Source organism: Panthera tigris, chromosome A1, assembly GCF_018350195.1.
Source record: "Panthera tigris isolate Pti1 chromosome A1, P.tigris_Pti1_mat1.1, whole genome shotgun sequence".
NCBI lineage: Eukaryota > Metazoa > Chordata > Mammalia > Carnivora > Felidae > Panthera > Panthera tigris.
In genome coordinates this window covers 222,633,720-222,658,008 of record NC_056660.1, presented here as the reverse complement: position 1 = coordinate 222,658,008, position 24,289 = coordinate 222,633,720, and the positions used below count along the sequence as shown (strand labels likewise).

The window sequence follows — 24,289 nt, the reverse complement described above, 5'->3', positions numbered from 1 at the left end:
CCCCACACAAGCCGGGAGAGAGGCACGAAGTCTTTACCATATCTACTTTGCAGTTTGGGACCCTGAAGCTCAGAGACCTTGAGGTACGTTTCCAAGGATAGTAACTGTGAAGCTGCTATATTTTTGCCTTCAGTTTTATACATTTTGCCGTAGATCCCAAACAGGTAAGAGCTAAGCAGTCAGTGAGACAGGGACAATCTGAACGTGTGTAAGGAATAAAGGTCAGCCGATCCAAAGTCTGTAAGAATTATTCAAATTGGAGTATCATCTTTTCAGATTACATTGCTACCGTGTGAGGTGCATACAAATAAGCAAATGAAACCGACGTCTAAACCAACCAGCAAAATGTTCGACAGCTAATTTTAGGTATCGGAATGATCCAAACCGCGGAGTTCAATGTAGGAAAGCAAAGGGACTGGAAAAAATAATCGAGTTTCCCAATGTTTTATGCAGGATAAGGTGTGTGACTATTTTTTTAAATTAAACCTTTCCCTGACATATCAGATTATCTGAGTATATCTTACTGAAACCATTCATTCTATCCATTAAAAACAAACAAACAAACAAACACAACAAGGGCGGGGTTCTTTTGTGAAGAAAATAAAGGAGGGCAGGCAGGACAGAGACAGTGGTCTCTGTCTTCAGAGCAGTGCACAAGTGGTGCACAGAAATTGCATACATTAGAGAGCAAGCAGCAAGTCCCCATGTTCCATCGATTTCGTATGGAGAAAAGAAGTGGGGAGGGCAAAGGAAAATGGTGCATACAAGTCCATGGTGGCGGGACCCGGTATACTGGATAAACCTCATGGCATTTGAACACAACACGATGCTAATAAGATCTTGCACAGTAACAGAGTGTGGGTCTCAAGAGTCCACACAGAGAAGTGGCAAACGAGGTCCCGATTACCTGCACAAGCTTCATTTCTCAGCATACCACCCCTAGTCCTAAGTGATTTGGACCCTTTGGGTTTAGTTTGCCTTTGAAAAGAAATCACAAGATATTGAAACAAACTTCATTGTTTGGCTTCATTCAGGTATTCTTAAATTAAACAGTACCACAGACTTTATTGAGCAATTGAAAATATACACAAGGAACAATAGCTTTTTCTCTGTATATATTTTTTTTTAATTTGACTCTCTTCTGATTAAATGACCCCGTTTCGATCATGAAAAGGGCACTTGTTTCTACAGTAGCTGTGGCCAGCTTGCTCAGTTCCAAGTACTGTTTCCATGTGTCTTCCTTGCCATTGCTGAGGTTATATCTCCACTTGCTCAGGAAGCAAATTCTAGAAGGTTTGCCAGAATTAGCCCCCTAAGTTGTTCTTTCAGATTCTATTTCTCCATAGAGTTCGGCTAACTTTTTAAATTCGGGTCCCCAGTCTCCAAGGTAGTGATAATCCTGGTCTGACTGTGTGGTTGCTGAATCCAGAGAGCTGATGGAACCAGCCTCCGATCTCTGACCTTCGTAGGCATAAGTCTGAAGAGAGTCATAAGGGGGGACGCTGGGGTCTAGGTCGGCTTCTGCCAGTTTTTGCTTAATAAATTCCTGAACGTCTATACTTTCTAGGGTGGACAATGTCTGGTGTCTGGGGGTGAGTTTCACTTCGGGTCGAATATCTCTCCGATACTTGAGCTCCTCGGCGGCAGAAGGATTCCTCAAGGCTGTGATGTCAAAGGCCTCGGTGTCTTCCTCCCCGCCCCCCTCGTCATCATAGGTGACCACATTCTCTCGCACGTCCTCCTCTGAAATGATCAGGGGCTCTTTTTTGCTGCGTCTCAGGGTGATAAAAAGGACTACAATTGCTGAAGAAAAATGGAAAGAGGATGAAGAGTTAGAAGAAAGGAAGGAAATTCTTGTAGACTTGACATCAGCAATGTCACCAACTACATTTCGTTTAGGTGTGCATTGTAACACAACCCTGATCTCTGCACTCTCTGGAAAACATTTGAAGTGTTTGTTTGTTTGTTTGTTTTGTTTTTTTATCATCTCAAGGAATGTAAAAAATAAAATAAAAATATCCCTTTAAAGCATTGAGAATCACTGATCTTCTTTAGAAAAACGTAACATTCACATTTGTTATGTGTCTAGGATTCTTAGTTCACTGTGGGCTAACCATCTGGTCTTCACACTGAGGGAAACAGAGGAGGAAAGAGCAAAATGGAATTTTGGCTGGAAGAATAATGGTGTATGTTGTTCTATCTATAGATTCTTAATCCTTCTAGGTATATACACTAAAGGAAAGATTTTTCAGTTTCTGTTAAATGGGAAGAAGGAACCCCTACCTTAAACCCTTTACTTTTGATGCTTTGTAGGAAATCAAACCAGGAATATTTTACATGGTTGATCTCTCTTGTCCATCACCCTTTAGAATAATATCATCAGACATTCATAACTGCATATATCTATCAAGCTGTACAATATGTTAGTTTATTTGTACCTAACTTTTATTTCACAGGAATTTTTCACATTGCCCATTTTTTTTACATAACTTTGTAATTTAATCCTCATGGCAAACTGTGGGTTTCCTCAAGGAAACTGAGGCTCAAGAGAACATGGATGACTACATGGATGACTAAGATCCAAGTCTAAGATCACCCAAGTGACTGGTGGAAGTACCTAGACTGTAATCTGAGATTTCTCACACCACAGGGGATGAGTTTCCATTACCACATCCCATTTTGTTTTAAAAAAAAAATACAGAACGGGGAACTGAGTGACCCGTTGGGCCTGTGGATTATTATCAATAATGTCACAACCATTAGATGAAATGATGTAAATGGGTCTTGGGCACTTTCCTTTGGCTGTTTCTCAGTATTTTCACATCTTTCTATTTGATGATAGGAAGCCATTACTAAATAGAAAGAATTCCTTCACTTCTATTTTGTGCTATTAGGTCCAATATTCTTTACTTCAGCTCTACAGAATGTTCTTGGTCAGCTGGTATTCTATGTTTTATAATAGCAGTTACTAGGTTCATTGTTATTAACATTCTTTAAAGTATAATAATCAAAGAAGTATATTCAAATGGCATGCAGGACACGTATATGTGTGTACATAATGTACATATATATATATACATAGATAAATATATATATAGAAACAAAATTTATATGTATAGCATGTGACATACTTATGCTACATATTCACATACACACCGAATATACACCTACAGACATATATATACATATATTTATTTAAAATTCATATTTATTTTTTTAGTGTTTATTTATTTTGAGAGAGAGAGAGAGAGAGAGAGCACAAGCAGGAGAGGGGCAGAGAAAAAGAGAATCCCAAGCAATCTCCATGTTGTCAGCAAGATCATGACCTGAGCCGAAATCAACAGTCTGATGCTTAACTCACTAAGCCACCCAGGCACCCTGAAATTCACAATTCTATACCATATTTTATCTGGCAGCCTTAATGATATGTATCTTGTAAAACAAACAAACACCAGGTTAGTTATCCTCTGATAAAGAACATAGCCAGTACCCCAGAAGTTGACCTTTCCCCTATACTTCTAAAAAGTTACTTCTAGTCTTACTTTATCATTACTATTTTCCTTGTTTCTCTTTATAATTTCACCATTTTTATGGATATCCCTAAATAATACAATAAATAAGATTTGTCTTTTTCTCAACTAGATATTGTAGTGTGCATGAGCTTTTAAGATGACAATAGAAAGAGGAAAAGAAACAGATTTTCAAGCCATAAGTGCAAAGGATAATTGTGTGAGAGAAGTTCACTATATGTGGAAAGAGATGGTTACAGTGTACTGGAGAATCTAATTTTGCAGAGAAAAGGCAAGGAGTGCCTCTAGGAATGAGGGGAAAAAAAAGACAGAACACCTATAGAAAAGGTCAGAAAATCATGTTGAGAAGTCCAGAATAAAAGGATACTGACTAGGTAATGGCAGAACACAATGGGGGGAGATTACGGCAGACATGGGGAAGTGGTGAGTGGCTGTGTTTGGAATGCAATGCTTAGAGAAAGCTGGAAATGAAAAGTTGATACTACATGTGACCCTGCTTCACAAATGTCATGCTATTTAAAAATAGTTTCCCAAATATGCTGCTTATACTTGAAAGACATTATCTAATATAGCACTTTATTTCTGGGGGAGGAAAAAAACAGACTTTTGCTGAATTCAGCGAATATGCATCTAATACTTTCCTATTTATTTTAGTGTAAATCCCGCTTAGAGCTTTCTAATTTAGGGCCCCATCCTCAAGTAACTCATTTCATTCCATTCAGAGGTGTAGATTTATCATCCAATATATATATTCCGTTCATCTTTATGATTAAGTAAAGGGGGTTGTTCTAACTTAAATCATCTATTTCTACAGACTGCCTAGTTTATTATAGTAAAATGTCTTACCGTTGTTAATAAATCAAGTTACTTTTCTTTATGTTAAAATGGTTGGTTGTTGATTTCAAGGGAATTTATGTGCATGTATAACAGGGAGAATGTGATCAGCAGTCTTAGCAAATTGTGGATGTAATTTGCGTTCTTCACCAATATTAGTGCCATATCAGCCTAATGAAATATAGGAGATCATGCTGGGTTTATTATTATACTTGGTTATATTTGCTTATTTTCCCAAATTAAAAAAATATTTGTGATACATTTTGATTCAAAATATAGATAATAATTAAGTTTGAACTTTGAGAGAGAGACAGAGAGCGGGAACAGGGGTTGGGGCAGAGAAAGAGAAGAGAACAAAGGATCCAAAGCAAGCTTTGTGCTGAGAGCAGAGAGCCTGATATTGGGCTCAAACTCATGAACTGTGAGATCATGACCTGAGCAGAAGTCAGATGCTTAACCAACTGAGCCACCCAGGTGCCTTGGAAAGGACATTATTCTAATGACTATTTTATTCTGGGCTAGTATATTTCATTTTCTTCTCTTTCAGTTTGATCAGGAATTTTAAATCCATCATATTCTTTTTATTTAAGAAAATTAAAATGAATTATTGAGTTGTACTAATTTATTTTATTTAGGGAGGAATTAAAATTTGGGGAAACATTTTTGTATTTCCTTTCTCACATCATTCACTCATTCATTTATTCATTTATTTATATACGATCCCAAAGCACTTGGAGTTCTAAAGGGGTCTGAGTTTTCATAAGTTGAACTGTCACACAGCTTGCATTTGAATACATTCCATACTGACTCCCAACATATTCCCTCAAAATATTTTTCAGAGAAGATTTTATTACCCATAAATATCACTTCATTCTTGTTTATATGATCATATGTTGGTACTAAGTTTGGTAGAAAGGAGGTGGCCTAAGTTAGGAAGATTATTTTTATTAGCTCTTGGGCTATTGGTCATACCAGTTAGTGGCGCTTCTTTTTTTCTCTTTGAAAGTTTATTTATTTATTTTGATATAGAGAGCATGTGAGGGGAAGAGAGAGAAGGAGAGAGAGAGAATCCCAAGTAGAGTTTGCAATGTCAGCGCAGAGCCCAATGTGGGGCACGAACGCATGAACGGTGAGATCATAACCTGAGCCAAAATCAAGAGCCGGAAACTCAACTGACTGAGCCAGCGAGGCGCCCCTACACTTGTCAAGGAAACTTATTTTCTTCAAACCAAGAGGAGCCCACACAGTTAAGTAAGATATCACAGGTGACAAACTGGTTGGCATTTAGCTCCTCATCACCTCCGCATTTCTCTCCTAATCCCTCACTCTCCTCACATCAAATCTACCCTGATCCTCATTTATCAGGAAATTTATATCCAAGAGTAGGAATAGTCCAGCTGCTGGACTCATCTAAGTCACTTGCTTTTATGTAATGTGTGGGCTTATAGGTTGATGCCAGAGGTCTGATTCAGAGCCTGATTGAAAGGTTTGTTGTGTCCCAAGTGTGATTGGGGTTTGCTCTACCACCTGCTCTGGCTCTGGACCCTCTCACATGTGATGGGATGAGGTTGGGAAAGAAATGTCAGATCCCTGGAAGGGAAAGAGAACTCCAGGTATCCCTTCCTGTAGAACTAAATTCTGAGTGCATCGTAAAGGCTCACTCTAAATTCTCTCCCATTCATCCTATTTAAAAATGATCTTAAACAGTAATCTTGATGGAACATAACCCAACTGAAAACTTGCACGTCTACCATTGCAAGTAGAGTTTCATTGGTTTTCAAGCACCAATTTCAGATAATTGATACACACTTAGGTGGAGTCTGACCATACTGCAAAATACTGACTCATATTTATCCTATACAAAAACATAAATTTTATAGAACTCTAAAGTTCTTTTGTAATTGATGTTTTATTATTATAGATTTGTATACAGAAACAAGAGTCTGTACAGATTACCCGAGATCATATGGTTAATTAGTGGCAAAACCAGGACTGTGTTTATACATGTAATGTCCACAAACAGCTAATAACTAAAACATATTTCACTATTAATATATTAATTTCATCATTTGTATAGCTGTTAGTTTTTAGCATTATTTCAGAATTATAAAAAAAAATTCTAAAATAAAGTTTCACTACCTCTGGTATAGCTGATATTTTCCTTGAAAATTAAAAGCTCGCACATTAGCCAACATTATTTCAAAACTAAAAATGACTACATTCTAAGTCTCTTGACTAGGTATCTTCTGAATAACAATAAAAACCCTTAAAATATCATGAAAATTAAAATTACGTTATAAATAATTGTTGCTTACACCAAACTTAAGAAATTATTCTGCAACCTTGGGATAAAACTGTAAAAACACTTTTGAATTTTAATAAAAAATGAAGGAGTAAGTGTATTAAATAACACCTTTGTTCCATTAGTCCTGAGGGAGAGCATAAAATTTAGAATGCTCTCTTATTTACCCCAGAGGAGAAACGACATTTTCATAAAGTCAATTAAAGGAAAGTATTGTTTCATGAAAAAATAAAATGTTATTCTACATAATATACCTTACATTTGCCTGTATATTAACATTTTCAATTACCTTTTTAAGCCTTTATCTTAGCATAGAAAGATGGTTTTATGGTAATAAGTGAAAACAAAAGGCAAAGATAATGTGACTCTTCCAAATGATCTATCTTTCAAAATAAGGACTGTGGAGGAAATTATACTAAAGTTACTGGGTTCTATTCTTTGTGGTTTAGGTTAGCAACCATAGAGGAATCAATATTTGTATTTGTTTTATTTTATTTTATTTTATTTTATTTTATTTTATTTTATTTTATTTTATTTTATTTTATTTTATTTTCCATTTTGGCTTTGTGTGTTTTTGTTTCAATTATCAAATACAAAAAAAAAAAGCAATACATAAATGTCTTTAGCAAATAGCAGTTGTGACCAATCAATATATAAATAAATAAAATTGAGAAAGCCTGGTTTTCCTGTTTTCCTTTTCTACCACGCTTCTAGTGTAAGACTATACGCCAGTGAAACACTTCCATGGCGGTGCAATGAACCTCCATGCTCCCTGTCGCTAAGTGCGATTGGTAGACTTAGATACAAAATTTATTTAATATCTGAGCAGCTTTTGATACTGTTGGATGGTCTGTGCTTTTTGATATGTTATTTTTTCCCTTGACCTTGATGACATTATACTTTTCACTTATTCCTCCTTCTTCTCTGAACGTCCCTTCCCTCTGTACTGCTATCACATCCTTCTTGACACTGTGACCACACGTGAGCTCGTCACAGCTCCGTCTAGTTTATTATCTCTCTCTTTATAGTCTCTTGCTGTAGTGACCTCAACAACATGCACTTCTGATCCTCAGCTCAGTGAGGATCAGCACCCACATTCAGCAAGAGATGAAAAGTCTTCTTTGAACCTCTTCTAACTCAGACAACATCTATCTAATCTATCCAAGATCACTTTTTTGTCAGCTCTTTTATTTTTAGCCCTTGGAAACTTGTTTCAAGAAAACTACACCTGAGTGGCTCAGTCGGTTGAGCATCTGACTGTTGATTTTGGCTCAGGTCATGCTCTCACTGTGTGTGAGTTCGAGCCGCACATGGGGTTCCACAATGATGGTGGGGAGCCTGCTTGGGATATTCTCTCTCTCTCTCTCTCTCTCTCTCTCTCTCTCTCTGCCTCTTGCACTCTCTCTCTCAAAATAAATAAATAAACTTAAATTTAAAAAAAATTAAAAATACACTATGTCATAAACATTAGATATTAGTTCACTGACATGAAATTCTCCATGTGGCAGTTTCGAAATGAATCTTAGGCACTTCCATTAATCATTCTGTTAAGATTTTGATACAAAATGTTCATCCAGGGATCTGCATCATATTATCCAAGATCACTTTTGATTTCACCTAAAACATCTTGATATTATCTACTACTCTTCACCTGTGCTCTAACTATGCTAGTCCAAAGGGGGCTGAGCAAGACAGCCGCACTGTTGTCCTAATTGCTTTGCCTACATGCTCTCATGCCATCATGAGACTTGTTCTCTACTTCCTTTATACTCATCGTTTCCAAATACGAATGTTATGAATGGATTCTCTTGCTTGAAACGTCTCTTGACACGCTGAGAACAAAACCCACCATTTACCATGTTCGATGGAGCCCCAAACTGTCTCACAGCTGCCTAACCATCCATTCCACTTCCCAGCCTCATTCTGCCTTGCTCTCCACTCCTTCCACACTGGTGATTTATCTTTAACCTCAAAAACAAAACAAGGAATACTCCTTGCAAAACAAAACAAAACATCTGTCTCCACAAACCATATAGTTTTGTTTTTTTTTAAATTTTGCCCCACATTACACAGTACTGAAAAAATGAGCAAAAGATAAAGATGCTAAGAGAAAGGAAGAAGGGAGTGGATATGCTGGGAAAATAAATATCTACCCTCTGAACAAAACAGAAGGATTCTTTATGTCTACTTCTCTTATTATAAAAATCGGATTTGTGGTCTTGTTGAAATAGCGATTCTAAAGAGGTTACAGTAATAGCTTCAAGTGTGGCTGTGATTAGACTTAGACTATTAAAATGATAATATATATATATATATATAATTAGAGGAAGTATCTTATTTTTTATTAAAATGAAATGTAATGCAAATCTCAACTAAAAATCTTAAACTTAATAAAATGTAATATAGTTAACGCCAAAATGATTCAGACTTTGTACTTTAAAATTCAGCTAACATTGATGATTAAGTAATATCTTAGGCTAATAGAAGTTTCCACAAGAAATCTATTTTTATACGGCGTTTAGATTCATCTGAGAATCATGTCACTTATATTCTTTGAAATAAATTGTAAAAGCTCCCTCAATGTGGTATTTAGAATTTTTAATATCAATTATTTCCCAAATAGATCCTTTCCAAAAAGATTTCTCTCTGAACCTGTCTTTCCTTCTGACATTTCAACTCTTTCACTCACATTTCAATCCAAGTCTCTCTCCATCAGCTCGGGTATTGAGAAAGTTAATTAAAAGGAAGTCTGTGCAGCTATACTTTGTGGTCCAAATTTTGGGTTCCTAATTTTTAAGTCCCGTCCAAGTGATTTTCTTTGTCTCTCCTTTCTAATGCACTGCTGGCCACCATACGGTACATTCGGAATCGCCATCATACAACATTAGGAGTCGGGTGACCTTACCTAGGAGAATGACAACACACAGCAGAATAGCGATTAAGGCTCCTGTACTCAAGCCAGCCGAGGACAGGAACGCTTCCGCATGGCAGGTCCGCACGCGCCCATCTCTCTCGCATGCACAAACCCTGACGGTGAGGGTACTGCTGCTGCTGAGAGAGGGGATTCCACCATCAGAGATCATAATGGGGAGATAATACACATCCTGAATAGTTCGACTAAATCTCCTCCGCCTTGTCAGAATGCTGGCTGTGTTATCTATGACAGACATAAGCAAAACAAAATGTACTTAGTAAAGCCGCCGGTCAAGATTCACATTTCCTTTAATGGATAAAATGGGTATGTTTTTTTTTTTTTAATTTAGTTTATGAAATGGACAAAGGAACAGGAAGGGGCGATCCTTAAAGAGTGACTAAGCTATGTTCTTAAATTGAGATACCGAGTTGGAAAATCAATTGAGCCCAAATTTAAAGAGAAGGGAAAGAGGGGAAGACAGGGGAATGAAGAAGCAATCATGTTGGACATGGACATGAAGGCAAAAAGACTTAAAAGAATACAGATTCAAGCCAATGGGTCCTAAACTTTGAAACGAGACAGTGGTCCCCACGCCAAACCCGGTGACTCAACACAGGCATTAGCAAACTATTCAGATGATGTTAATGTACAAACAAGCCCAAGTTCCACTGGTATAGATAATATATTTGTGGAGAGACCAGATCAATTAATAAACTTTTTCAGATTTAGTTGTGATGTGAAGCACTCTTGTTATATAGTAGGCACACCATGGAAAGTTGATGATGAATAAAATAGTTAATTCTACTTTTTATGTGCTTTCAAAATGCTATCTATTACATTAATTGCTTGCATAGTCACTCTGGATTATAGATTATAGAGGGAAGATGTTAAGTGTCTTATATTTTAGGAAAAATCATTTTTACTGTATATAATAATCAAAAAATAGAGAAACTGAGTCCCAGAGGATAAATTGCCCAAAGTTATAGAGCTAGTAAATAATCAGGATACAACCCCAATACATTCCCAAACCACAACATCACACTGCCTTTTTACCAATTCACCTCCAATCACACTGATGTTCTCAAGTACACATAGTGTATGGTTATCTTCGTACTGTTATTCTTCAGTCCAACAAGTTTGTTGGTCTAAAGACCCTTCTGGTATACACTTAGATGTGGTGTGCAGACCCCCTGCATGGAATAAGTAGCTGCCCTACTTGCACATTATCTCCTGGCCCTGGGTTGCATCCTTCTGGAGCAGCATATCATCAATGACTCGTTGCTGCAAGGTTCTAAAGGTGGAGCCACTTCCATTGAATGTAGACATAGTGAAAGGCAGGTTTAGTTCCAGAGCTTTACTATTGGGCCAACTGCGAGGCATTAAATTTGCACGGAAGTTCAATTTACACGCTGCTCAACCTGCTTCCTTCCACTGACCCACAGACGCTGATCCCAACTGCGCACTGCAGTAAACAATCTGCCCTCTAAACTCCAGGTCAGAGCTTTCTTCCAGAGAATCTAACCTGCAAGTACACCTACGAGTTAATTACTAATTAATTAATTTTAGTTAATTCACTAAAAAGTAAGTGACTCATTAGACAATTACACTTAGGGATTCGTTTATCTTTTTGTTTTTTTTTAATTCTGGAAATTGAAATGCTATTACCTAGGAGTATGTTTAAGATAGCCATGATAAAATACCCTACAGTTATATTTTCTTGATTTTATATTGCCAAATTCATGCAGTAGAAAGATAATACATTTTTCAAATATCCAGTGTAATAAAACACATGAATTATATGGTTTTATAATCATATGCACATATGATCATTTATGTGCACACATATACATAATTGAAGGTTTGTTAAAGAGCACACATAATCCAATGACAAATTACAAAAGATTTTCTTACCCAGTGGAAAAGAAAAAAAAATTATCGATTGTCTATTTTGAAGTAAGTTGAGAATGAGAAAGAAAAAATGCAGAAATTGCATCATGTGTATTGTGTAATTACAACAGTCACAAGCCCTCGCCCAGAGACCTGAGCTTTGAAGCAGCGCGCCTCTCAGCTGTAGGACGTTGCATCATGATTAATATAAACTTGCCTACATGCGCAGCTCCCTAGTCTAAGGAAAAGGTATGAACTAAGTGTTCACAGGCACAAACATGTTTGAGAAAATCCCACTGCTGGCCTCCAAAGAAGAGATGGAAGGCACTGGTCCCTGATTTCAATAAACATGGTTAATAACGTGTACAATGATATAACATGCAATGGTAGTCGCGGACCCCCTTTTATGGCTCTGGCCTAGTGTACACGTTAGATTCTTAATCTGGAAGCATACTCTCTTTCAGAGTAATTATTGGAAATGCAGTCAGAAACACGATCGGAAACAAAGAGAAATCCAGAACATGTTTCTAGTACACCTTAAGTTCTTAAATAGAAAGCTCTCAGACACAGAGACGTAAAACTATTCTTTCTTTTTTTCCAGCTGTAGGTTTGACTTTTGAAAAGAAAAGAGGATTCAGGAAGCAAAGAGCTTCCTACCTAGAAAGATTTAGCAGAGCAGAATAATGAGCTCTTCAAATGGGATATTGTGTACCTAACTGGAACTGCAAAAAATGTACTTGGCTGAAGGCTCACTGAACTTGAACAAGAAAACTTTGAACTAAAATGAAAGAGGTAAGAAGGTATGTATGCACACACACACACACACACACACACACACACACAAATGTATTTTTATACAGATAATAAAATTTGTTTCATTGAAACTGCAAAATTAGGTTTCAAGAGCAACAACAAATCCCAAACTTGACATATAATTAAAAAAATAAACCAGGCAATATAGAAAATCTTCATTTCCAAGTGGATAAAAATATATGAGCTTAATAAAGATCAACCATAGCAGGATGGAACATGAAAAGTACTGATTATCAATGCTAAATAAAGGACAGTCTCTAACAATGTGTACCCAAGGTTGGTCCTTAACTCTGATTCTCAATAGTTTGAATGAAGACACAAGCTCATAGGACTCTTGGAAGCCAAGAACATATATTTGGTTAGGATTCAAGAAGATACTGGACAGCTAGCACAAAGAACTTCAACTAAAACAATGTGAATAAAGATGCATATTAGATGAGTAAAAATATCATATGAGAGATCTTGAGTAACAGCGATTATTTTGTAATATGTATCTCTGAATGCAGGAATAGGCCATAGGAAGTTCAGATAAACTAAACAGTACTGGAATCATTCAGTAAAATATGGAATATCTATGAATCTCTTTAGTGAGAAGACTGCACTGAAATACTGTGCATACTTTTGGGTTTACCACCTTAAAAGTTCTATTTTAACCCAAAGGGGGTGTATTGAGAGGACTTTGGGATGGTAAAAATTTTAGAAAAATCTGTCATATAAAGAGTCCTTGAAGCAACAGTGTGAAAATTCTACATGTTGCATATGGATTTAGGTGGTGACCAAAGGGTCTCAGAAAATGGCCAGAAAAATAGGGAGATTCTCTTAGTTATTAACGTCTTTTGGAATATATTCCTGATATTCCCAGCAAGTGTATCTACAGTGTAATTTGGAAATAGCCTTGAATGTGTTTTCAACACAGATGTCAAAGCATTCTTTATATATTATATACAAATATATATGTGTGTATATATATATATATTCTATTTCTTTATTCTATAAATAATATATAATACTATAAACAATATGAAACTATATATAACTATATATAATATATAATAAATATATATAATAAATATATAATAAAACTATAAATAATACATATTATATATATATATACGTATATATACGTATATATATATATTCTATTTCTTTTTTGTAAACAGCTATGGTCCATAGGAGAGGATGTAAGGAGACTGGTATACAGATATGCAATATCTGACTTCATGTAGACACTTTAAGAAAACATTGTGATGACTGGAAAAGCAATCATAGTAAGAAAAAAAATCACTTTGGAGCTACAAGAACTACAGGGATTTCATAACTGGCTGATAATTCACAATAAAATATTCACAATAAAATGTTTTGTGAATTATAGGTACACTTGCAACCTCTAAGCTTCTACAGGGACAGAAGGATACAGAGTAGGATAGTATAATGCAAGTTGCATACTGTTTCTGGAATTCAGACATAATTTTCTTGAGCTAATAGTATGTGTCCTATTATATTTTGTTCAATATTTTGAAAGACCTTGAAAGATTCTAATCTCTGTGCTACTAATATAAACTGTAATACAATTTAAGTTAAAATAAGGGATGCTTTTTAAATACTCCCTGGGGCAAAAAACAGATCTTATATTAAAGTCCAAAATTGCCTTATATCTTGGTATTAAAACTATGTGTTCTTCAAAATTTAAATTATTAGACATCCATACACTCCCCACCATTTCATAGGATTCTTCGTTTGATAATACAGGTATAAAAATAGGCTTTCTCTCAAGCACAGCCAGCAGACTATTAAAATAATATTTTTAAATCCATCAGAACAGCAGACGTATTTAAGATCCCCAGATGTGGATCTCTAATTGAACTAAACTAAAAAAAAATTTTTTTTAATGTCTGAAGAGAAAGCTAGGAACTAGAAACTTAATTTCACCAGACAGATAAATATGCATGACTTCATATTGTTTCCTTTTTTTTTTTTTTCTGGTCTTCCAGCAGCAATAAGATATACTCATAATTTAACTATTATCAGAGACCATGCATGAAACAATGCTCTTTTGCTTGCCTGTACAGCTCCTCTCACATAATAGGTACTTGATAAATAATGATTTGAACTACACTCAGCAGGAACTTGTCTTTTGTTACAGTTTCCTTATTATGTTGACATGTATTGAGACATTAAAAGGAAAATGAACTTACATATCCTCTAACACTTCAACAGCATTACCTCCTCAAGCTCTCTACTAAATGTTTATTGCTTCTCTCCTGCTTCCTGACTTCCCCTTCTTTTACCCTAGAATCGCCCTAATATCAATTTTCAGCCTCCTGATTCTGCCTGTTCATTTAAGTTTGTAAACATCCTCCTGGCCTCCCTTGCTTTTTCTGCCAAACCACGAATGTATGATCCAATATGTCATTATGTTCTTATTTGCACCCTGGAATGTCAACCCTTTGACCATCTGCCACACTCCTTCTTGATCATCTTTAAATCCCAGATAAAGACAAGCATCCATTGTCTAAGGCTTCTGCTTTCAGAGTCGTTAAAAAAGATATATGTTGGTAAAATAGTTATAATTACCTTAATTGGCTCCACCAAGTACATAGAGAAACGTAGACTATGCTCTTAAAGGAGCCTAGCCATCAATTTGTCGAAATCTATTCTTTATCAGATGCCAGGCGATAGCTATTCTGAGCTGCTTTGCCATTTTCCTTTGAGCCTTAATCTTCCATTCACAGCAGGAAAATATCTTTCCCAAAAAGAAGCTACTATCTATTATCAACATTTTAAAACCACATTTGAAACTGTTCAGTTCCTCTTTACCATCAACTTGTCCATCTCTCTATACAAGACTATGTATTAGAGACTTAAAAAATATAAATACATATGGAGAAAAAATATGAACTTTGAAGAGTATCAGCAAATCTGCTCATGAATAACACATATGAATATGCATAAGAGTGTTAATAAGAGTGGAGAAGGTGATAAAAAACAGAAACTTTTAAAATAGAAATCCAGCCCCAAATTCAAAATAATCCATAACCATACCACAATAATATAATAATTGTAGAAGGAGAGATAAGGGTTGTTTACAGAAAAAAAAGACAAGTGTATGAACTACAAGAGAAGCCCTCTACTCATTATTTATCACATACCTTTAACAAATACTATTATTTTTAGTGGGAATGGATGAATCAAAGTAGAAGATATTACATTTGGAGTCACTAAATTTGTAAACACAGAAGGAAATTGTGAGGATAAATTCTTAGCTTGAAAAAGTGAACACATAACCCTATTTATGAAGTTGTTTTAATGTTTCCCCTGCCTGAGAGCAGAGGGTAGAGGTGACTCCTGGGGCATTATGTCCTTCTGAGCCAGGAAAGAATTAAAGCAGAGAATAACCTACAGTTTCACAAAAGGAAAACAAAAAGGAAAGTGGTGTGGAATGGTAAATATTAGGTAGATTTTACTTTGTCTACTTTTATACTTGTGCTTAGAGAACAGTAGGACAGAACTGTCCTTTGCTGTCTCTCTTTTGTGAATGGGAGTGAAAAAAGGTGAGAGGAGGTAGGGTCTGCCAAATACATTAGGAAAATATATATAAAAGTAAAAAAAAAAAATCAACAGAGATTAAAATCACTAAGAAGAGAACAAAAGAATATTTTCCTATCTAGAGCAAAATGGCCATTAAAACAAATCACTGCATTTGAAGTCACGCTTTCCGATTTTAGGCTCAAGATGGCATATGAACCCTCTGCCTTCTTCCTAGTCAAGCTTTGGGTCTCTATTTTCCCTTAGAGGACATTATGATGCTAGCAGGTGTGACCACCTACATGCGAGTAAGGAGGACTGAGATCTGACTGGGAGGGAAGGGGGATCCCTACTAGAACCCAAACAGCGTGTCTCAGCCTCACCAGAGACTGCAGGTAAGTGACTCAGCAGGGCCCAGCTGCTACCACATTCACTAGAGGATGTTGGAAGCATCATCTGCAACCATATTCTCAGTTAGGACTGCGGGGTGTTGTTTTATTTAGGAATTGGGAGAAACGGCTAAATGGTCTCTCGAAGCCCTGTGGTTAAAAACGGAATTTTCAATGGTTAGACTCTGCAGAGAAATTAAGCACATTACAACACCAGCTGCGAGTTCTCATTTGAAGGACAAAAATAAACTCTGGGAATATTGACTACGAGAAACCTGATGGTGCGAAAGAAGTACAAACTATACATCAAGGCTCTTCATGGCTTCCGATGTGTTTCAAACCAATGGACTGTGAAATCCGAAAGAAAAGGCCCTAAATGACACCTCTTTAAGAGGTTTTAAACATAGTCAAATTCGATGGGCACCTGGGTGGCTCAGTGGGTTGTGTCCAACTCTTGATTTTGGCTCAGGTCATAATCTCATGGTTCGTGAGTTCAAGCTCTGTATGGGGCTCTGCACTGACAGCACAGGGCCCGTGTAGGATTCTTTCACTTCCTCTCTCACTGACCCTCTCTCTCTCTCAAAATAGATAAATAAATTAATTAATTAATTAATTTAAAAAAAAAACCTAAAAAAAAAAAATAGTCAAATTTGAAAATGGTCCTTATCTTAAACTCAGTGTAAACTCAGATAGACTTTCACCAAACCCAAATAATCACAAGGAAAACAGTACTTTCCAGCAGTGCCTTTTAAGTATTTTGCTAAAACTCGTAAGACAAGTTACAAATGATATGACTTTCATGTTCAGAAGTATGAATTAATACTACCAAGAAACAAGTAAAGGTAATAAAAACAAGGAAAAAACAAAATCTTCAAAAGGTTGCAACAAAGAGAATAGGATAGTCTACAGAATCTTTTGTTTAATGGCATCAAAATGGTAATTTTGGGGGCAGGTCATTTATGTAAAAAAGTGGTATGGACTCATTCATTTTTAAAGAATGGGACTGTCTACCAAAGTGGAAAACGCATATCTAAAGAAGAAAACTGAGAGACAAATATGAGTAGATAGCAAATTATCAACAAAATCATGATAAGGATTTTCAAATTTGAAAGCCTTATTATATGTGATTCGGAACCCTGCAAACAGAGATACACGTATACACATAGTTATAAATTATCTCTTCCATGTGTAACATCTGTAAGATTTACAAATGCACTTGACAATTAGAATTAAGCCTAGGAATTAGGCTGGCAAATCTCCTTGCATCAAATAAAACCTAGTCCCTCAAGAAAGCAGCATAAAGACTATGAAGCGGAACAGTCTTACCTGGTAGACTAATGATAATTTATATTGGGGGATTAGATTACACTTTTATATTACAAAATGAATAAATACAACAATCGTGTGCACAGAACCCTTGTATAAGCTTATACTCACAGACTTGGTTACATGACCAGAGTTCATTAGCTATAGATATTTGGTTAAGAAGCTGGAATTAAACAATGTGAGTTTTTGAGCCTAAAGTGAAGTTACCTATTACAATTTCAAGAGAAGGTGATTATAGGAAAAACTACATTTTAATCAGGAAGAATTTCATGTTTTTTGTTCTTGTTTTAGAGTAATGTAAGTTGAAATGCTTGTGACTTAAAAATTATCTTCTGAAATCTGGTTTTTAATTTTAAATAAAATTGTATTATTGGTGCCATGTTAGTTAATGATAAATAAGATCATTTATCAAACAAACCTATTTACAATATATATTTCGCTATATATGTTGTAAAAAGAAAAAAAATAGAAACTCTTCACTTGGTTACTTTCCAAATCAGAGTCTTCAGTATTTTAATAGGTAAGGGTCACAATTTTCCAGATAAATATTGAAGATTTTGGTTAAGTACAAAATTTTCTATTCACCACAATTTTGTACTAGGACAAATAAAGGATTAATGGCAGAATCTTTTTTTTTTTTTAAGCATGGGACATAGATAGCACAGTACTTAATACTTCGTGTGTTCTGAATAGTGAATAAAATGTCTGTGTCTCTGCCTTACCACATGTCCCTGGCTAGATTCTTCTAAATGATGCTGCATTCTGTCACCATTCTGCTGTCTTGATTTCCAGTCTAATTGAAAAGTATTCTCAGATTCATTCTACCTGGTGGATCGGATTCTATCGTTTAAAGTCAAATCACGTTTCAGTACAACCTTTAGTGAACTAAGTGTCACTGCCTTCAGTTAAAAGTTACATTTCATAACATCTTCTTTTCTCCAACTAGACGGCAAGTCCCCTGAAAGCAGGAGGTTTGTGTTTTAATTCTCAACATTCTGGACAGCTTAGATCACTGCCTTATACAGCACAGACAACGCATGCCCCCTTACAGATTAGTGGTAGGAGAAAAACAATGTTAATTTAAGAGCTGACTACAGATTTCTTTTAGAGAAAAAAATTCTTTGTAAGATGAGAGAGGAAGAATGGTGATGAATAGTTATACAGTGTGAGTCTCCTGTAGAATGCTGGACAGCCAGTGTAAATGTCAAGCCATGAAAAAAAGCTGTGTGTGTGTGTGTGTGTGTGTGTGTGTGTGTGTTTTCCAGGTGCTTTTCTTCAGTTTTTAATTAGATACAATGAATGAGTATATTCTTACTGAAAATACTCAAAGTCCATTTCATAAACAGTTCTTAAGCATATTTACTTTGGGGTGCCTGGATGGCTCTGTCCCTTAAGCGTCCAACTTGATTTGGTCTCAGGTCATGACTTCGTGGTTCCTGAATTCGAGCCCTGCGTTGGACTCTGCACTGACAGTGTGGAGCCTGCTTAGAATTCTCTCTCCTTCTCTCTCTGTGCTTCCCCCACACTCTCAATATCTCTCTCTCTTTTTCTCTCTCGAACACAAATACATTAACAATAAAAAAAAAAGAAACATATTTTCTCGTTTGCGAGAGACAAAGAGAGATAGAGAGGGAGAGAAAGAGCGAGAAAGAGAGAGAGTTGGGGGGCAAAGGGAAAAGGATAGAGAGAGTCTTCAGAAAGCTCCACATTCAGCATGGAGCACAATGTGACAATGTGGGGTTCGATCTCACAATCATGAGATCATGACCTGAGCTGAAATCAGTAGTCAGAGGCTTAACTGACTGAGCCATCCAGGCACCCCAAGAAAGATTCTTATTTTCTACAGTATAATTATTACTCATGAATGTGATTAAACACTACACTTAGATCGCTATTTTTGTTTGATGTTTAATTATATATTGTTCATTTAATACTTTGCCTTTACCTTTTCAGACATTTATTCTTATTTTCATTTGACTGCTATAGCTCCAAATATTTTATCAATGGAACATTATTAAATTGATAGATTTTTTTAAATGTTTATTTATTTTTGAGACAGAGAGAGACAGAGAATGAGTGGGGAGGGGCAGAGAGAGAGGGAGACACAGAATCCGAAGCAGGCTCCAGGCTCTGAGCCATCAGTACAGAGCCCGACGTGGGGCTCGAACTCACAAACCACGAGATCATGACCTGAGCTGAAGTCGGACGCTTAACTGACTGAGCCACCCAGGCGCCCCTATGATTAATAGATTTTATATTTAATATTATAGTCATTATATTAAATACTGAGGCATTCACTATTTTAAAATACATTTCCCTGATTGTCACATGAGTACTATGCTAACAGGAAGAGGATTATCTTATTGTAGTTCTTTTTTTCGATGGACACAAGATCCATCGACTATTAGCTCATTATTTTGCAAATAAGTACTTCAGCACCATTTATTACTATCTTTATAATTTAATTTCATTGGAAACTGGTAAAATTATTTCCTTGTCTGTCGAGTTAGGGAATTTCTCTGGGATAGTTACATATTCTTTCCACCTAAAACTCAAATATTTCTTTACTCAGAGTAATTTATTTGGATTCTTTATATTATTTTTCCATCTATGTATTTACTTTTTAGTTACCTTCAGTGTGCCCCTTAAAACATGTAGCCCTTCGTATGTGATTTCAAATTCTTTATATTTTCATCTCTCTTAAAAATTACAAAATAGTAATGATTGTGTCCATATCTCCATTTTACAAAGGAGGAAACAGACACACCGAGAACAAGGATTTGGTGGTGGTCTCACACATAATTAGCAGAGAAACCGGGTTTCAAATAGAGGCAACCTATTTCCAGAGTCAAACTCTAAAACTTTCTTCTTTGTTTTTCCCTCTTATTTTTTTTTACAGATATTTACTTAAAGTTTCCTCTGTGTCAGTTACCGTGGTAGGAGTGAGGAATACAGCAGTTAAATAAGTCAGACAAAATTCCTTGTATGCCTGGATTTTATAGTCTAAATGGGGAGAGAGCCCACCCTGTGACAAGTGTTGTGATGAGGGAAGTACCAGTTATCATATAACCATTTGTCATTAAAAACAAAATGGATTTTTTTCTGTCTAATGACTGTTGGGTATTGGGTGTTGGGTAGCCAAAGTCCTGGCTAATTTTCTCTTAAGGACATTAAATTTTTCCAGTTATGTCTTGAGTATGGATGGAGTCAGGGTTACCAAGACTTTTGGAAAAGAGGGAAGTGACTGAAGCTTGATAGATGATAGAAATCAGGAGAGACAGCAAAATTCCATAAGACTCAAAAGAGCGGGAGGCATCCAAGGACACTGACGTCACCTCTCAACTCCCTTGTGAGAATGAGAGGAAAGCAGTGTCCTCTTGGGCAGTGTTCCTTCTTTTTCCATCTTTCTGATTACTGATTCCGTTTTAAGCAGTGGCTATTCGAGTTTTATCACCTTACCAGAAATTTTAAATTGGCAATGTTTTCATGTGTCCACTCAAAAAGTCTTTGTCAGATATTTAAGTATGGTTTTCTCTTTCTCACATTAGGTGCATCCCAATATATGCTAACTGCCTCTCTTTCATCCTGCTTGACCCTTGCAATGTCCTGTGATCTTCTGCTGAGGGAAGTCCCTTGAGCTCCAATTCCCAGTGATTTCTCCAACACAGTAAGAAGTGGTGAGTAGATCTGGGCCAGTATTTATATATTTTCTTGTGAATCTCAATGCCTCTCTGCTTTGGAAGTGACTTTCAGGATCCATCCACAGACCAAGTTTATTTAGCTCTACATTGTTATCCTAGCAAATATTTGGAAGAATGAGCCTGAAATCTATTTTTAGTCTGCAATTTCTTTTGTCTATTATTCCTTTCAAATATCTGCTAAGCTGGGCTCCTTTTTCACCATACTCTGTTCACCCTTACTTTTGGTACTATCTTTGAGTACATGGTAATTTGGAAGAAGGGCTATAGCGGGAATGGGAGAGTAACGGAAAACAAAACTCAGAAAAACACAAAAAAGTCAGTGGAAGTGATACCTGGCACAGAATGACAACGTTACCCAGGTCAACTTACATATATATATATATATATATATATATATATATATATATATATATATATATATATATATATATATATAATTTATAATTTATCTATTTTATTCATGTGTTTGAGATGTTCTAGAGAATCTAGATAACCAGCCGGTCCCTTTCTATATACTTTTTGTATTACCCTTTCCACAATGGTTAAAAATGCTACCTTTGCCTTCTGTCAAGGTCATATGCTTATACAAAGATTTAGATATCTAATTTTATTCACTCCCCTGAATTTGTTCTCCTCCTCTCTTTATTTCTCTACTAGTACCATATTCAAAGAGTATTTCATTGTTTTATGCTAGTCTTAGCCTATCAATAACTAATATTGTGGTTGGACCAGCCTTTGTGATTCTTATTATGATTGCAAGACACTCTTCCGCAATAAGCATTAGGAAAATTTGAAAAACAAAAAAAACAAAAAACCAAAAATGTTTATTACTTACACATCCTGGAAATTATGTGGCATGCCTGGGGTCACACAGAGAGGTGGAGGGTAGAGAGAAAGAGAATGTGGAGGGGCCTTAAAGTTCTATTGGTATTGGGGTCAAGGGTGGGTCCTAAGGTCTGGGAGACTCACTCTTTATTGATGAATTTAAAACATAAGAGTGGGAATTTAAAGCAACGTAAGAGAGGCAGAGAGAAAAAGGCCCAAATCAACAGTTATCAAAATCAATCAAGGTCTCTAAAACAAAGAGTCTCCCGGGACAGGGGGAGGCAGCCCCTGGATCTTGATCTAGTCCTGTGGCTGGCATGGTGTTTGTTCCAGATAGCCCTCTTCAAAGTGGGGGCCTTGGCAATCAAAGCTTAAGTCAGGCACTTGCAAAAAAAAAAAAAAAAAAAAAAAAGAAAAGAGAAAAACCAACTGTATGGGTTTACACTCACTATATTCATCTTTATAATGTCTAGATATCTGTTAGGATATGTCCTCTCTTCTTCTGTTTCTGCTAATTACATACCTCCATCATCTTCTTTTTCAATACATTTTTGCTTTTCTTAATCCTTTACTATTTATTTGCATTTTATTAACAGATGACTAATTGAGCTTATCATTAAAATTAGATTTAATTTATAGATTAATATGAAAATTTAAGTGCTCTGATTAAGTAATTTGGTAAATATATTATTTTGGGGTGTGTTTTTATATTTTCAGTAACATTGCTCTTTATATAGAATAAACCTGAAAATTATGTATTGGATTTTTTTTCCTCTAATGATTTTAGAAGGGCTTGTGCTAATTTGCTCGATTTGTTTTTGCCATGTTAAATTGTACCTGATTTACTATTTATTCATATATATTTTTTTAATTAATTAATTTATTTGAGAAAGGCAGAGACACTGTAAGAAGGGAAGGGGCAGAGAGAGGGAGAGAAAGAATCTTGGAGTAGGCTGAGTACTTCCAGCATAGAGCTCTACGCAGGGCTCAAACGCATGAAACCTGGAGATCATGACCTGACCCGACACCAAGTGTCAATGCTTACCTGACTGAGTCACCCAGGTGCCCTTGTAGTTTTGGGTTTTTTTTTTTAATATAGGAAATCGATCCATTTGGGGCATTTGCTAGTATTCAAAAATGTTGGCAAAACATCCCATTACTATGCAAGGTGTTTTTGTAGACTTTCTTACATTTTCCTATAGACAATTTCATCATCTGTTAACAAGGATAATCTTGTGTTTTGTTTCTATTTATCATGGTTACGTTTTTCTCTTTGAAGTGAGAATATTTTTGTTTTTACAATGCGGATTAGTTGTAGTGACTGTAGGTGTCCTGAGACCAGAAAAGTTGCTTAGATGAACCTCTCAGAAACCTACCAGAATGTGCTCCTTCGTAAACATGTGAGCTGAATAAATGTCTTATTTTAGACCCCATGGATCTTGGGTTTTCTTTTTTTCAGTAATAGTTGTTTCTTTTGAAGCAATGGGTAAATATTTCCAACTTTTTATATAAAATTTCCTATCTCATTTTGAATTTGGTACACCTCTTCTAAGCAGCATATTTATATACAGCTTTGATGAAAAATGATATTTAATCCGATTATGACTACAATATATTTGAACTTATTTCTACTTTCTTCTTTCATTTTCTATGCGTTCACTTTCCATCTTTTATTCTCCTTTCTGGCCTTGTGCTCCATTGATAAAATAAGGTTTTTTATTTAACTTTCTGAAAATCCTTCCTTGCTTTGGAAATCACACACTTTTATTCTGCTAATTTAGCATTTACTCTTCAAGCTTTAACATATGAAATAAAACATGAATTACAAGATTTTTTTCTTCTCTATTATATTCTGCAGAGATCCTGAAGGCAAAGATTAACACGACATTTGTCAAAATGTCAGTAGCAAACAGTAAAAACTTATTTTTTATACAATGGAAAAAATTCTTAACTAAGGGGTCTTCCTTGATTTTAGATAGCTTACCATTTTTAACTAAATCTAGGAAAGGTTATTGATAATAGCAAATTATTTTCCTTCAGCATTTTGAGCACGTGGTTTTTGTCAACCTCTTTCAGCTTTAAAAAAAAAATTAGGGGCACTTGGGTGGCTCAGTCAGCTAAGCTTCTGACTTTGACTCAAGTCATGATCTCATGGTTCATGAGTTTGAGCCCTGCATCAGGCTCTGTGCTGACAGCTCAGAGCCTGGAGCCTGCTTCCGATTCTGTGTCGCACTCTCTCTTCG

General features: G+C 35.9%; 1 protein-coding gene across 5 annotated transcripts in view; it reads right to left on the bottom strand.

Moving 5' to 3' along the window:
- Nucleotides 1-1,149: 1,149 nt before the first annotated feature.
- CDH18 (cadherin 18) overlaps nucleotides 1,150-24,289 on the bottom strand; it is a 526,050-nt gene continuing 502,910 nt past the window's right edge. For 4 of the 5 annotated variants that reach the window (XM_042997273.1, XM_042997280.1, XM_042997289.1 and 1 more), the window contains 2 exons: nucleotides 9,572-9,823; nucleotides 1,150-1,803 (listed from right to left, as the gene is read on the bottom strand). In XM_042997273.1, the coding sequence (XP_042853207.1) occupies nucleotides 1,313-1,803; nucleotides 9,572-9,823 (743 nt within the window). In that variant the 3' untranslated portion in view covers nucleotides 1,150-1,312. The remainder of the gene's footprint in view (nucleotides 1,804-9,571; nucleotides 9,824-24,289) is intronic. The other variant, XM_042997295.1, reaches the window with a different exon arrangement.